This window comes from Syngnathus scovelli, chromosome 9 (assembly GCF_024217435.2).
Source record: "Syngnathus scovelli strain Florida chromosome 9, RoL_Ssco_1.2, whole genome shotgun sequence".
NCBI classification, from domain to species: Eukaryota; Metazoa; Chordata; class Actinopteri; order Syngnathiformes; family Syngnathidae; genus Syngnathus; species Syngnathus scovelli.
In genome coordinates this window covers 10,930,091-10,945,580 of record NC_090855.1, presented here as the reverse complement: position 1 = coordinate 10,945,580, position 15,490 = coordinate 10,930,091, and the positions used below count along the sequence as shown (strand labels likewise).

The 15,490-nt window shown below is 40.9% G+C and overlaps 2 protein-coding genes across 9 annotated transcripts in view; both read left to right on the top strand.

The window, feature by feature from the left end:
- The first annotated feature begins 39 nt into the window (after positions 1–39).
- The window catches only part of iglon5 (IgLON family member 5), a 91,980-nt gene continuing 76,529 nt past the window's right edge, over positions 40–15,490 (top strand). The window contains exons 1-6 of one of the 8 annotated variants that reach the window (XM_049730670.2): positions 40–305; positions 595–647; positions 1,113–1,215; positions 9,883–10,083; positions 11,986–12,132; positions 13,700–13,860. In XM_049730670.2, the coding sequence (XP_049586627.1) occupies positions 12,086–12,132; positions 13,700–13,860 (208 nt within the window). In that variant the 5' untranslated portion in view covers positions 40–305; positions 595–647; positions 1,113–1,215; positions 9,883–10,083; positions 11,986–12,085. Of the gene's footprint in view, positions 306–590; positions 648–1,089; positions 1,216–9,882; positions 10,084–11,985; positions 12,133–13,699; positions 13,861–15,490 lie in introns of all 8 variants that reach the window. The other 7 variants (XM_049730669.2, XM_049730667.2, XM_049730664.2 and 4 more) reach the window with 7 other exon arrangements.
- hamp (hepcidin antimicrobial peptide) lies at positions 4,087–5,358 on the top strand. Its single transcript, XM_049730678.2, has 2 exons — positions 4,087–4,365; positions 4,868–5,358. The coding sequence occupies exons 1-2, from the start codon at positions 4,279–4,281 to the stop codon at positions 5,054–5,056; spliced, it is 276 nt and encodes a 91-aa protein (XP_049586635.1). The 5' UTR covers positions 4,087–4,278; the 3' UTR covers positions 5,057–5,358.

Here is a 15,490-nt window from a genome sequence, read left to right as displayed (position 1 = left end):
ATTGGTTGTCGCTTAGCCCCGCCCCCTGGGCGCAGCACTGTCTAGGTGTGATGGTCTCCAGGTTGCGTTCATTGTTTGGAGTTTGGAAGTCAAAAGTAACCCAGATAAATGCAGCCTCTGGATAAAGCTATGTATCCTCGGCATAGCCATTTTGTATCGTTTCAGAATGTACTGGCACACTACTTCGAAGTGGATGTTGTGGGTTATTCTTGGTCCCTTTCCGAAGTCTTAAACGTACCAAGATAAACCTGTACTGCTCCCCTCATAGCCATTTACATTTCCCAGATAACGTGACGCACACCGAGGTAAGGAATGTACTGTATTTGTATTAGGGCCAGGCCAATTTAATCCGCAGAAATGGTCTCTTTTACCGTAAAGAAAATTGACAAAATTTGACAGTTTTGGCTGGTTATCAGTTCTGGCAAATATCAAAATCAGTATCGGCTTATAAAAAACTATATTGGTCTGGCCCTTTATTTTATTGATAAAATATTCGAATGCATTTTTAGCTTGTTAACCGAAATGCTAAGCTAACAAGGCTAGCTAGATACAATATTATGCAGTTGATTCCTCTTGCTCATTGTTGCTAGGCAGAATTTGATGGGCACCGCCAAAGAACTGGGAGGCAACAAAGGGCACGCAGTCAGGTATACTTTTAGTTTTTTTGTACCACTATTAAAGGATGAAACAGTTTTTTTCATATTACCTAATGGTAAGATCCCCAAAATTGGATCCTGTCATTCTGTTAATTTTTTGGGGACAGAACATATTTTGGCACCCTTCAGTTGTGTACCAAAATTATTTAAGAATACCTTAATCTGCTACAACCTCCACTACGTTTTGGGATTTTAAATCCTCCTCATTGGGCAGTTTACGGGAACTTTTGCATGGTGCAAACAATGCGGAATTTCCACAGTGAAGAAGTCCAAGTGATGCAATAAGTGTCCTTTAATCTTGCGGGGAATTCCTGTCATTTGTACTTCCTATTTTCTCCACATTGCCCCCTGCAGACCGAAAGCCCCCCCCCCCCACACACACACACATCTTGTTCTTATGTTTATTTTCTTTCCACATATTGACCTCCTTTAGCCCATTTTGGGGGTGCTGCAAAGTCACAGAGGAGACGGTTTGTCGGGGTAAAAGCGGCGGGTGTTTGCGCAACAGACGGGTGCAACGGCCTCCACCAAAAGGAACATGGCGGCGGCGCCTCCTGAGGTGAGTCTGTCCGCCACCATGGTGCCTGGCTTTGTTTGGCCGCAAGATCCCCCCTGCTGATAGGCCCATGGCCAGACAACCGCGGGTCCAAATGTACAGTATATCCCAGCAGACACTTCATTAGGAACACCAAAGCTCTAGTTGCTCGTGGTTGTAGGTGTTGCTAATATTTTCACAATGTCATATCACCAATCCGATTTTTAAAAAATGCAACCCTAGTGGATCAGAGAAGTTGATTTGTCGACTAAATCAATCTAACCTGTAGTATTTCTGCTCCCTAGTGGAAGAACATTTAATTGTTTTGCCTTTCTCTATAGATGGCATAGAACAGGGATATCAAACTCATTTTTGTCACCGGCCGCATCGTCGTCATAATTTCCTTTGAAAGGCCATTATGACCGTCAACAAACTGAGACTAGAAAAACTGTTCAAATATTTTTAAAAGATCAATGGCAACAAAAATTGCTAGCAATATCTGTATTTTTTAAAAGTGAAGACTATTTGTAACTTTAATATTGACACATGAAATTGATGGACAATATGTCTTCGGGGGCCACATAAAATGATGTGGTGGGCCGTATCTGCCCCCCCCCCCCCCCCCCCCGTGCCTTGAGTTTGACACCTATGGGATAGAAGAAACGTACATTACGATTCTCAAAAACTTTCTGAAATATTATAAAATGAACTATAACCTTTACAGGTGAAATTAATTTGACCTTCTCTGAACTTTTTAATGTACTGTCCACTGTGAACGTGGTAGTCTGACATCATCATACTTGTAAATTGACAAAAAGCACGGGACACCGTGTCTTGGTGGAGAAACCTCACAAAAACACGTTTTGTCGCATGATGGCGTCAGGAGGCCCCATTGGCGCTTTGTTGACTGTGACGCAACTACGGCCACCGAGGTTATCAGTAAGCGAGACAGACCGGCGCATGGTCGCTACCGGCGCTTGGTCGCCGCTGCCACCGTTGCTAATTGAGTCACCCTGGGCAATTTGTGAGCTCTTTTAAGGTGGGATGAGAATTCAAACGGCCGTCGATTCTATCTGCACTTTATCTTTATCCCCCCCCCCCGCCTCGCCTGCCGATCACTGCACGCCGCCTCCACCATTTTTGTTATTTCACTTCCACAGTTATTGATTCTGACGTTTATTTCGCTCGCAGGTTAATTAACCATCGGTTGTTTATCGCTCTCCCGCCGATAAGAGGAAATAAAATAATCCTTTTTGATTTGTTTGTTCCCCAATCTGCCTTATTATGCTTATCTTCTGCCATAGTCTCAAGGCTGTTTTATGAAGCTATGAATAATGAATCTCGTGTCATTAATAATAAAAACAACAAACACACCAAAGAACCAAAAATATTGAACAAACTCGGCAGAAATATCTCAAATTAAAATCTACGTAGGTTTCTTGACCGTATTCTGAAGGTCATGAATATGTTAACAAACCACCAACTAAAATGATTACAAAATATCATGAACCCTTTGGAATGTGATACATTTTGTGGTAATGTGGTTTCAAAATACTGTAGGAAACGTATTATTCTACACTGTGTTTTACAAGTCATCAATACTATAAAGAAAACAATAAATAAGCATTGACCATGCAGGAATTTCTAGAAATTGACTGGGCAGTATAATACAAGCGTACATATATACAAAAACCTCTCAACTCTTCATGCAGCTGCAGTAATATTAGAAATATTAGTCAGTCTTGTCACAGAGGATAAAGAATATTTACATGTGAACATTTACATATTATCAATCTACATATGTTGCTCCTCCGTTTGTGTTCAAAAATGCGTTGCTCAAAGGGTTCTGAAATGTCCTAATTGGCTGATTTTTAAAAATTACAGATATGTAGAACTATTTCCCATTAATCGATACAAAATAAGAATACATATAAAATAAAAACAAAATAATGAAACTGGCCCTGAAGGAATTTATCGCCCTGTCTAATGAGGTTTTAAAAAAATTTGATAGAAAATAGAAAAGATACTCATCTGCGTCCAACTGGTCTCGAAATATTGTGGGTAAACGAACAAATGAAATTAAATCAACAAATAAAATAAATACAACTGAATGAAAGCAAGCCTGCAGCAATTTGTGTAATTGACTTGTTATGGCTCTCCAAAAAGATTCTTGACTGTGCTCCACAGGTCAAAAATGCAATAATGAGAACAAGCTAATGAAAGTCATGAATATAATAGTTGAAAAATAATGAACACAACACTTTGTCAGCATTTGTGAGTTATGCAATAAAACAGTACAGGGCATGTTCCTTAGATTCGTTCAAAAAAATAATTCAACTGCTGTCTAACGGATCAACAACAACATTGAGTGCTTTGGCACCCTGCTGGGATTTAATTCTGCTTCTACTGCAGTTTTCATTCAAGTATTACGCAAATTGGGGAAGAAGGAATATTCTGAAAAACTGAAGCACAGATTTTTTTCACTTGAGACCTTGTAATTACGTCATTTGAAAAACGCAGTGGTTATCGTGTTGAATTGAGCGGATGCGGCAAATGGCTCCAGAATTCCATGCCATCTGTTGGCAACCGAAATCAGGCTCTCATTGGCTAGCAAATAAGTCACAAGCATAGATCCATTTGACATAGATTGGAACCTCGAATCTCATAACTGTGAGGCAGATGTCCTAAACTTGGGCCCCGTGTCACAGAGCCAAAGAAAAGTAGTTTGCAGAAAACATGCCCCCCCCCCCCCCCCCACACACACACACACACACCAATTGCTTTCAGTTTTTACCGAAACAAAGCGGTTCAAACTTTCCCTTGCTGAGGTTAGATAACGCCTGCCGGGAAAGAGGCCAGGCGGGCCTCCGCAGGGGAAAAGGGGGGGGTGAAGCAACACCCACCATCACTAAGCATAAATACCAGACATCATGCGCTCACACGGACAAACTGTGGAAGCAAGGACATTAGCGAAAGAAAGATCATCACCGGATAGTCGGCGGCGCCGCCACATGCGAGAGACGACCGCTCCACTCTTGACGATTTTCAGCCACATTTAAAACAAACCCACGTACCTGCTCATCAAAAATGAAGGCAATAAGCATTGCAGTTGCAGTGACACTCGTGCTCGCCTTTATTTGCATCCTGGAGAGCTCTGCGCTCCCCTTCAACCAGGTAAGAAAATCACCTCTTGACTTTTATTTGTAATTAATTCCCACTATTTTCCATAACAGTAAAGTGGAAATCTCTCTTGGTGGTTTTTAGCTTCTGAATGTTCGATATGTGCCTTTTAAGAGGCGGAGCCTTGACAGTTCCTGATTTAAAAGTGCATTGTAACTGTGGCTCTTCCCACATGCAAGGTTATCACAATTTGTATGCCGTTAAACCTCATAGAGAACTATTAAATGAAAAGCGATGTGAATCAGAACGTCAAATTGAACAGAATGCTAGCGTTCAACTTTACCGCCCTAGAATTGTATCGCATTGAGATTCTGCTCATTGAATCTCTTGTTGAGAGATGCACACCCCTAATATATATGTATACGTGTTGATGTGTGTATGTGTAATCCTACTGAATTGAATCAAATCACTCTGCTTTAAAATGATCATGTTTACGCTATATTTCAAAATTGATCACTCTGTTACTTGAACACATATATTTTTTTTACGGACACAGGTGCAGCAGCAAATGGAGGAGATAGAAAGAGGCGATGGTCCAGTTGCAGGACAACAGGACGTGGCCGACGGGGAGCCTTGGACGCCATATCACGCGCGACTCAAGCGGCAGAGTCACCTGTCGCTGTGCCGCTGGTGCTGCAAATGCTGCCGGTCCTACAAAGGCTGCGGCTTCTGCTGCCAACACTGAAGAAGAGGAAAAAAAACAAGCGGATGGAAGAAAGGAAAAAAGAAAGAAGGCCCCTCGCATCATGACAACAACCAAGACAACCTTAATTTATTACGCTTCCTCACTGAGCTGGTTTCAAATTTTTATTTTGCTCGCACATGATTTAGAAGGTGTCGTCAAAAGTGGCACAGTAGTATTTATTTTCAAGTTTGTAATAGTTATGACATTTTTGTAAACTTTTTTTTTTTTTTTTAAATTCTGAATTAAGGCTGCCATGTTGCCATGTTCATATTTGGTGACGAATAAACACACATTTAAATTGATTTGCTTGTGTTTCCATTTTTATATGGAACTTTTGATAATGTACAGTTTTATCATATTTATTTTAAGTTTCTAAAAGTTTTCATTATTCATTTTTTTTATTAGTTTGTTCCAAAATAGTTTTTAAAAGACTATTCTCATCTTAATTATAATCTCTAATGCCCTTTGTTAAAATGTTATTCATTTAAACATATTTTTATTCACCTTTAATTTCAATTAGTTTTTGAAAAAAAATGAATACAATTTTACTTATATACTCAATTATTTTTACGCATTTTTAGCATTATTGTGCAGGCCAGAAACGCACAGTCAGCATATTCAGAGTCAACATTTGTGAATAGGAAAAAACATATCAAACACGTCTTTGTTTGTTTGAGGCGTGTGCCATGCATGATGACATCATCATCTATTCTCCAGCATCGGCATCCATTTTACAACCCATCATGGAGACGTTTAATATTATGCTGCTTCCAGTTATACTCCCATTTTTTTTTCTTACTCCAAGCCATTATTACGTAGCCATATTTTACATTGTAATGGAGTGTTCAACCTGACAATCTGTCATAATTATGGTTTTGCACGTGTGAAGGAATGTGTGGATAGCAAAGGAGTGGATGTCGGAAAGTGGTCCCATTGATTGGAAGTAAAGGAACATTTGCATTTAGATGGTCCCTTTTCTTCCTTGTGTGTGTGTATGTGTGTGTCAATACTGTGGTGGTCTTCCTTAAACATAATGGATCTGTGTGTGTGTGTATGTGTGGACATGAAGCCAAACAAACCATCACAAAAAAAGGCCATCGTTTTTCTACCGGTGACAAACGACACCACCCGTCATTCGTTTTAATTAAACAGAGGCAAATGTAACAATTAAGTGGCGCGTCCCTGCCAAGCCACCACGACAAAGGACCACTTGCTGGCCATTCGTCTTTGTCGGAGTGAGAATGCTATTTGTTTTATTTTAACAAAACTGGACACACCATACCCATTAAAGTCAACATCAAACTAGTGGTTTCCATGATGAGAATCTCAATAAGTATCATATCACCAATGTCGATGTAGCAGCTGAGCATGAGGAAAAACGTGGCCGCTGGGCAGCTTACTGACACACTTAAGATTCTGTCACCGTTAAAGAAAAGATAACACATTCTCCGGGCAATATTCTTTACTAATCCCATTGGGATTTAGGAGGATTTTGCACAAAAAGTCATGTATGGTAACAACAACAAGAAAAATGCTTCTGGATTATTGAATGGCAATGATGCCATTGTTTTTTTTCCAATGGTGCATTGTCATTGGTTTATTTTTGAAAGAAATAAAACCATTTCTAGGGCAGCATGGTGAAGCACTGGTTAGCACGGTCACCTCACAGTTTGGAGGGTGTGGGTTTGATTCCACCTCCGGCCCTCCCTATCTGGATGACGTTTGTGTGTTCTCCCCGTGCCTGCGTGGGTTTTCTCTGGGCACTCCGGTTTCCTCCCGCATCCCAAAAACATGCATGGTAGGCTGATTGAGCAGCCCAAAGTGTAAGTGCGGATGGTTGTTTGTCTCTGTGTGCCCTCCGATTGGCTGGCAACCGGTACAGAAAAAATGGAATGGATAAAAACAGTTCTCATTATCTCAAAAATTTCATTATTATAAATAAAAAAAATACATTTAAGATTAGAAAAAAAATTAAATTGTTTTTTAAATGTAAAATATTCAATTAAAAATAATTACATAAAACAAGTATATTAATGTACATTGTCATCGACTTTATACACTTAAAATAAAAAAGATCAAAATTATTACATGCATTAAAAAATCATCCATCCATCCATCCATCCATCCATCCATCCATCCATCCATCCATCCATCCATCCATCCATCCATCCATCCATCCATCCATCCATCCATCCATCCATCCATCCATCCATCCATCCATCCATCCATCCATCCATCCATCCATCCATCCATCCATCCATCCATCCATCCATCCATCCATCCATCCATCCTCTTCCGCTTATCCGGGATCAGGTCGCGGGGGCAGCAGCTTTAGGAGGGACTCCCAGACTTCCCTCTCCCCAGCCACTTCGTCCAGCTCATCCCAAGGCGTTCCCAGGCCAGCTGAGAGACATAGTCTCCCCAGCGTGTCTTGGGTCGTCCCCGGCGTCTCCTACCGGTGGGACATGCCCGGAGGCATCCTGATAAAATGCCCGAGCCACCTCATCTGGCTCCTCTCAACTCTACTCCGAGTCTCTCCCGGATGACCGAGCTTCTCACCCTATCTCTAAGGGAGAGAAAAAATCATTTAAAATAAAAATAAAACCTCATTAAATAATAATAAAAGTTCAATTGATTAATCAGGAGCATGTTGCGTCACATCATGTAACATTGCAGAGGAATAATGACTGCGATCAGCAGCCTCCGTCCTCCCGTCCCCTTTTGTGTATTGGACTGCAGCCCCCCCCGTCCATGTCGATCCTATCAAACAATAAGCACCATGAGCAGAATGCGTAAAGAGGGAGCATCCCGCCATCCATCCTAGAGAGGAGACAATATATAGTATATATTCTTTTTATCTTTATATGTGGCTCGGAGCCACCCTGGGGTTGGCAGATAGTTGTCCTACTTGGCACGGAACAACGCGGCCTCCCCACTGTGTGCACCGTTTGCATTGCAGCGCCAACACAATCGTAGCGGCCACAATTTTCTCACCTCACGTACGGTGTCGTTGTACTCATAAGTGGCTTCCTCGTATATACAAATACACACGTGTATATATGTATATTTGTGTATATATGTGTATGTGTACATATGTTTATACTTTAAGGGTCCACTGTACCATATTTTCCGGACTATAAGGCGCGCCGGACTATAAGGCGCACCTTCAATGAATGGCCCATTTTAAAACTTTGTCCTTAAATAAGGCGCACCGGACTATAAGGTGCACCATTAATGCATCATGTCAGATTTTTAATCCAAATCAAATCATTCTCCATTTTCTCTTTTTTATTTCAACTTCAGACGCAACAAATTACTTTATAATCACAAAATAATGATCCATAGTCTTTTTGATTCATGATTCATAGTCTTCAGCGGGCCACTTATGATTGATTTCATGACACCATGCTTCGGGCCAGTTTAAATTTAGGAATTTGGTCCACATATAAGGCGCACTGTCGGCTTTTGAGAAAATGTTTGGTTTTTAGTTGCGCCTTATAGTCCGGAAAATACGGTACATTGTAAAGCTATGTTTCTATTTTTCACCCCAAACCCTGGGAATAGACAGTTGGATCAATGGACGCCCCCATAGTCTCATTTATAAGTCACAGATTCGATGACATCAGCGAGAAACTGGCCTCGCTCTCTCAGGGAACGAGACGCCAATATCCGTCTTGGCGGTTTGCGATGCCCGGTGCGACCTTACAAATCACCGGCCTACCGGCGCTCGGTTACCCACGTATCGCGGAGAGAGGCGGTTAATCGGAAGCATCCATTATTGCGGCGCGGGTTTGTTTGGGGCCGGCGGCCGTTGGCGCTGATGGATGCCAATGAAGGCTAAAGGAGAGCGGGAACACATTAAGCACGTCGTTTAGAGCATTATGCTGTTCGTTTCAAATTCGCCTCTGCATGATTTGAGCTCAATCTATATTCCGTGTATATACACTTGGTGACACATTGTAGACTCATTTGACTTTCTGGACACGGAGGCACCAAGTATGGTTGAGAAAAATAGAGCGGCAACTGGTCATTGGATGATGGATTCAATGGGTAAAAATGAGCGGAAAATAATCCTAGTGACTTATTTTTCCGATTCCGTCCTAGTCTAACCTATGAATACAGACAATTGTAAATGTAGCTTTGACAATGCACACCGGTTCAAATCCAGGTTGGAGGCACCGGTGCGCCTCACGGTGTCCAGTGTCCAAAATGGAATGTTTGCCCGCAGTGATGATGATGATGATGATGATGATGAGTTGCCCAGGCGGGTGTTGGCATTCCAGTGAGTGCCGTTGCGTATGCATAAAAAAAGCACCCTGTTTTTGTTGATGTGTTTTTGCCAAACAAGCACACAACGGGGGAGTTTTTTCTTGCTGATGCGAGGAAACGGGAGGCGATGATTTGAGCGAAGCCTATGAATATATTTGGGTTTTATGAGCTGATTTACTCCCGGAATATGTTTTACTGCTCTCTGGCGCTTCTCGGGAATGCTTCATTAGGAGAAACCGAATAACATCGGACGTGGATTCAAAACTTCTGCGTGAACTCCTTAGAATCTCTCTTTTGTCCATTTGATATTTGACTACTTTTCATGTCATATTTTTTTATTTATTTTTTTCCTTAATATGTTTGTCTAATAGTTTCATTTATGATATATTTTTCCAATCCGCACGCAGCCCAACTCGTATTTAAAAAAAAAAAATAAAATAAAATAATCCAGTATATATTTTGTATTTTTCCTGATATTTGTTTTGTTTTTACATATCCTTGCATCATTCCTGGTATTCTTTCTTATTCAATTCCCAATTTTTCTCTTTCGTTTGCAGCCCTGCCCTGACTCAGCCCTTTTGCGACAACTTGGAAGGATCAATAATCTTGTCTGAACACCCATGGTGACACGGGCGTTCCGCGGGGGGAGCTTTCTCATCAAAAAGTGATCTCGCCAGAAATCTAGAGGTTCCTCGTCTGGCTCCTCTGGGAAGAAAGACAGCAAATTGAAGAAGAGTTATTTATTAGACGCACACATGGTGGGTATTGCCGCCCTGCTGATTCAGCTCACTATGGCAAGACTGCTGAGTATACATCAGTCGATCCCACCGCCCCAAACATCCGTCTGTCACACTTCATGGACATCAAGTCCGTTGCCTAGCAAGCTCCAAAATTGCAATCAAATGACAGATTAGCAACGTGATCTAGTAGGGTTAAAGAAGTTCTTTTTTCGTTGGCAGTCCTTGAATTTGGGTGCAAGGAAAATCAGGAAAGAAGGGAAGGAAAGAAGGATTGAAAAGATGCTAGAAAAAGTGTCACTCATTTCAGGTCACTTAACAAATTTGCCAAACCTCCCGAGGCTGAGCTTCACTGTTTTTGTTTACAGATCTGGTGAGTGAGACAATTCCACTTCCTCTCCCTTCATACCTTTTGCGGAGTAACTCTGTAACATTAGAAGGCCACTTATGTGGCCATCTTTGTCAGCCGAGAAATGGATGTGAAATTGGGTGTTTACTTCCTCACCTTGCGCTTGACGCGTTGTTGGTAAGATAAGATCTCTCTCTGGGGAGAAAGACATAAAACACACACTTTTCCTGTTTTATGTCTCCATTTTCCTGGCAGGACAGTAAAAAGGCTTCCAAAAAAGCATGTCGGCCATTATGACCTTTAGCGATTTCTTTTTTTCTCCCTGTCGCTTGTAAAAAGAAGACATTTACCAGCGTATGACATCCAAATAGATAACAAAATCACATTTGATAGAAGCTCTTGGGGCAATCTTCCTCCAGTGCGGTAAGGCCTTGAATGACGCATTCAGGAAAAATAAAGGATTGACCGATCAATCAGTGAATAAACAAATGAGCTAGCTTGCTAACTAAGGGACTGAGTAAGGTCCATTTTGCATAACCTGATTGCTAACTAATCAGTTTAGAAACACTGAACTAATTCACTAGCAAAAAGCTTGATGCTAATTAGTCATTGCTAATGCTAATTAGTGAACTTAAAACTAACACATGAACGATAGGTTAGCTAACGCTACAGGATGTAGGTTTATTATTAATCCTATTTGCTTACTAATTTACAAACGAACAGTTTTTGCAAAGTAACTGACTTATCAATAAATGTGCACGTAAATTAGCTTGCTAGTTAGCTATTTGGTATTCTATTTAATAAACAGTTGGGTTATGGTAAGATGCAAGGTAAGCTCTATGCACTGGAGAGGTCCAGTTGGCTGAACCACAGCAGGGACAGAAGCAGAGGATGTGTGTGTGCAAGACAGATGTCAGCGGGCGGCTACAAAGAGGGCCTGGCTATGATCTGCTCAGTGTGCAGCTTCTCTGATGTCCTGATATCTTTTTATTTAAGGCAGGAAAGATGTGGGAACAACATCAAGCAACAGGCAACCAAAAGCGTGCTGCCCTTTGCAGAAACAGCAAGGAGTGTGACTTCTACTGAGGCAGGACAAGCTTAACCACATCAGGCAGACTTGTGGCACCTTGGCTTGCTGCATTTCCATTGGATGCAAACTTTGCATCACTCGTTTTACTCATTCCCTTACGTTGCGCTTTTGGAATGGGCAACTATCAGACAGGCGATACCATTATAGTAGATAGTGCTTATGTGTTCTATTGTGACTTTCTTCTTTTGAATTCTGGGAAGAGATCAGAGAGTTGTGCAGGCACAACCAATACAAACATCCTTTGTTTCTGTGTCAGTCAAGCTTCTTAAAAGCCACAAATGAATGTGAGGCAAGATAAATGTACTCCATCTATGACTCCAGCCGAACTGTTTGCAAAGACAAGCATAAATAACAGCGACTGTTTCTCTTCACTTGTTACTGTGGACGTTTATATTCGTCAACTGGAATCCCAGTTTACTGCCACTGATGTGCATATATTTGTCCTATTTACAGCATCTATATGTCAACTATGGTTTTTCAACAGGTAGACATGGAGATGGCCTCACCCAACTTATTTGTGAATTGTGAACTTCACATTCAAATACTCAATTCGGACCAGAACAAAAGAATTGTTGCCTTCCAACATGGTAGCATGTTATCGGGCACGTGATGTCACAACTTTTAACCTGATGTAAGTTTGAGCTTTGTTTTGTTTCCGCTGTGTTATTCATGTAATTTTCTTCCCTGTTTCAAAGACAAATTCCTACCTGGTGCAGACCAATAATCTAATGTAAGCTAACTAAACTTTAGTGTACTGTCAACAGAACCTTGAGGGACTCCTGCTCTTCTCACCTCTAATCCCACAGTGAGGAAATTTGTTAGCCAGATTCAGAATTATGAAGGTCATCACAGAAGTTGTGTTTTTGTCTTTTATTTTTTTTTATTTTTCTGTCTGCTAATCAGCGATGAGTAATTAATTTGTGCCTATTGACAGATAGAAAAGTTCAGATTGACTTGAAAAGCATAAAAAAATGTTTTTTTAAGAGGAAGAATGGAGCAGAAAAAGATTGAGATAAAGTTGTAATTAGGCCACTCAGACAAAGCGTAATTCTTGTAATTGTTCCGGCCTGCCTTTTGTTTTGTGGCTGTGTGAATTAATGAAAGCCTTATCTTGATGTGGCCAGCCCCCAGGAAAGAACCATAAATGTAGAGGACACTTCTAGAAACATGCTGTTTGTTTTTATGTGCTCTTTTTCAAAACCAGGCTAGCATCTTCAATTTGAAACCATCTTGCAAACCTGACCTTGACTTTAAACCTTAAACACAGATTTGAAACCCTGGCTCAAGACACTAGGCCTGGCTTGAAGCCCACATTTGAAACCCTAACCCTGTCTAAAATTCCAAAATTTGAAACCCTAACTCTTGTGGAAAACCTTAAATGAAGCCCTGATTTGAAGTCCCTCAAAAAAATTACACTCCCATTGACTATATTTCTTGTCACATTTGAAAGGAGGCGTCAAGTAAAAGCATATTAATAGACAAAATGGACGTGCGGACGGCTTAAGGGCAGGAGAAGGCAAGAGCTTTTGTGGCCTGGCAAAGTGAAGGGCGTGAAATGAAGAGAGCCAGGGGGGGCCTGCTGGAGTGTGTCCCACATGGGAATGAGTGCCACCGGGTCAGCGTACAAGCGGCTAAAAAGAAGAGAGAGACGGTCAAGGCCCATTAGGTCGGGATGGCGCCAGAATGGCGCCTGGCGTCCTCGCTGATGGGAAAATGGAAAGTTTGCAGCGGGCCAACTTCTCCAACACCATCAGGGACTCGTCCGTTACGCCCGCACGGCCAAATATTGAGCAGATTTTATTGCGAATACAGAGTAGCCATTCAAACGTCCTAGCTGTTGGCATTTTCCCAAACATAAAATTTTGGAAAACAATTAAGAAAATTCACAATTTCAAAATTGTAACGTAAATAATTTCTATCGTCAAGTCATATTTTTTGCAATTTAAATCTTAATATTAAATAGCTTATTTGAAATTGATTTTTTTGCCAATAAAATTGTGAATTATTAATTAAATTATTACTTTCAAATTGTTTTTTACTCTTTATTCATTGTAACCAACAGAGAATGTTGCCTTTACATCACCACAGCAAATTGTAATTCCAGTTGACACAAATAATGAACACATCCACTTTTTCATCATCATCAGCATGTTTATTCTATCACATGTTGATGCTCATGCACTTTCATCCATTTCCAGACCCAGCACGTACATAAGCAGGTCTCCATCGGGCTTCATGCCCGCGGTGCAGATGGAGCCAATGTGGCCCAGAGGCTCAACCTGCCGCGAGGCCGCACGGCAGCAGATGTTTATCTCGGGACTGCAAGGACGACAAAACGATACTGAGGCAAATTCAACAGGTAAGGAAAACAACAACTCTTAATATAAGCCTGGAGTGGTAATATGGACGTTTTGGTGATTTCCCAGTGGGCTGGGCTGTTCTTGCTACTTTTCCTTTTCTAACTCTATTATCACATTCTTCATGTACAAATGTGTTATTTATTGGCAGGCAAAAATTGACTAGTAACAACCCTAGCAAAAATATAGCTTTTTTTTTTTTTTTACAGAATCTCACATTAGTTCAATAGTCATTCGAAAATAAAAAAAAAATAAAAATCTGTGGCCAAATCTGCATTCTCTTACAAATTCTTTGGTTTAAGAAAGAGATAAAAGGTGCAACGAGAACTGCAGATCAGACACAGCAGAGGTGGCGGCCTCTATTGTTCAGGCAACACAAGCAATTTTCTCTCTCCCCTTGTCCTCTTTGTGCTTTCCTGACGACAAGCTCGGTCCTGATACGCACTGTATTATTCCCTGCGCACACTTACAAGGTACTGACACGCCGGATTCGCTCCTTTTGTGCCGACAAAGCGACATGATACGCCTCGGTCTCGTAAGAGAAGGTCTCGAACTTCAGCGTTTGACTTTGCCGATGTGGTGTTGCAGAAAAATACTGACAGGGCACTTGACGGTTTTGTTTTGCTCAGAGGCTTCAATGAATATTCATGTTTTTTTTTTTTCTGAATCTGCTATAGCAACAATTTCAATTTTCTTTCTTGTTTAAACAAATAAGACAATGCTGAATTGTCATTTTTTTTCCCACTCTGTCTTGTGTGTGATGTTAATTTTGGGCTTTAATTAGACGCTAATGTCTTCACCAGAGGCTTCTTCATGCTGTGCGCGGATACAACACGCTTACTTTCAACAGTGCGCCTAATGGCAACTATTTGTTTGCCCAATGAGACTAAAAATCCTTTCTTCTTCATCTCTCTTAAAAAGCCGTCTCATCATCTGTCACCAGATGTAGTTTGACACTATGTATGTCATCAAGTCTCAAGCATATCAATATGTAAACAGATCTTGAATAGGTGTCCGCTGTCATGCCTGATTCACAATGTTGACATCCAGAATTTTTGGTAAAATCTTTCTGTCATGACATTGCCGACAAGACTGACTGAACATTTTAATAGCTGTCCACTGTCGTGCCTGAATCACAACGTTGACATCCGGACTTAAACAGCTTTTGAAAAATTCTGTCGTGACTTTTCTGTCAAGACATAACATTTAAATAGCTGTCCACTGTCGTGCCTGATTCACAACGTTGACATCAAGACTTAAAAAAAATGTTGGAAAACTTTTTTCTGTTGTGACTTTGACATCAAGACTGATCATTTAAATAGCCGTCCACTGAAGTATCTGATTCACTACTTTATGTTCAATCATTTTTTTTTTTTTACACGGTACATTTTTCACAGCGACGTTTCAAACGTGGCACGTCGAACTTCCTGAGCTATTATTCTGTCGGAACTATGTCTTGTCACCGTGGGATAGTGGGAACGTAATTTCGATCTCTTTGCGTGTCTTGGCATGTGAAGAAATTGACAATAAAGCAGACTTTGACTTTATCACTGTCCATCTACGTTAAAAGTGGCTGTCTTTGAATAAAAGAAATAAGAACAAAATAAAAAAGACAAAATATTAAAAAAAAGT

What these genes read in the sequence shown, in the direction of transcription:
- hamp (XM_049730678.2), top strand. Translation starts at nt 4,279, where the DNA reads ATGAAGGCAATAAGCATTGCAGTTGCAGTGACACTCGTGCTCGCCTTT. An exon ending in CTGCGCTCCCCTTCAACCAG is followed by an intron (nt 4,366 to 4,867) that starts GTAAGAAAATCA and finishes TTACGGACACAG; the next exon opens with GTGCAGCAGCAAATGGAGGA.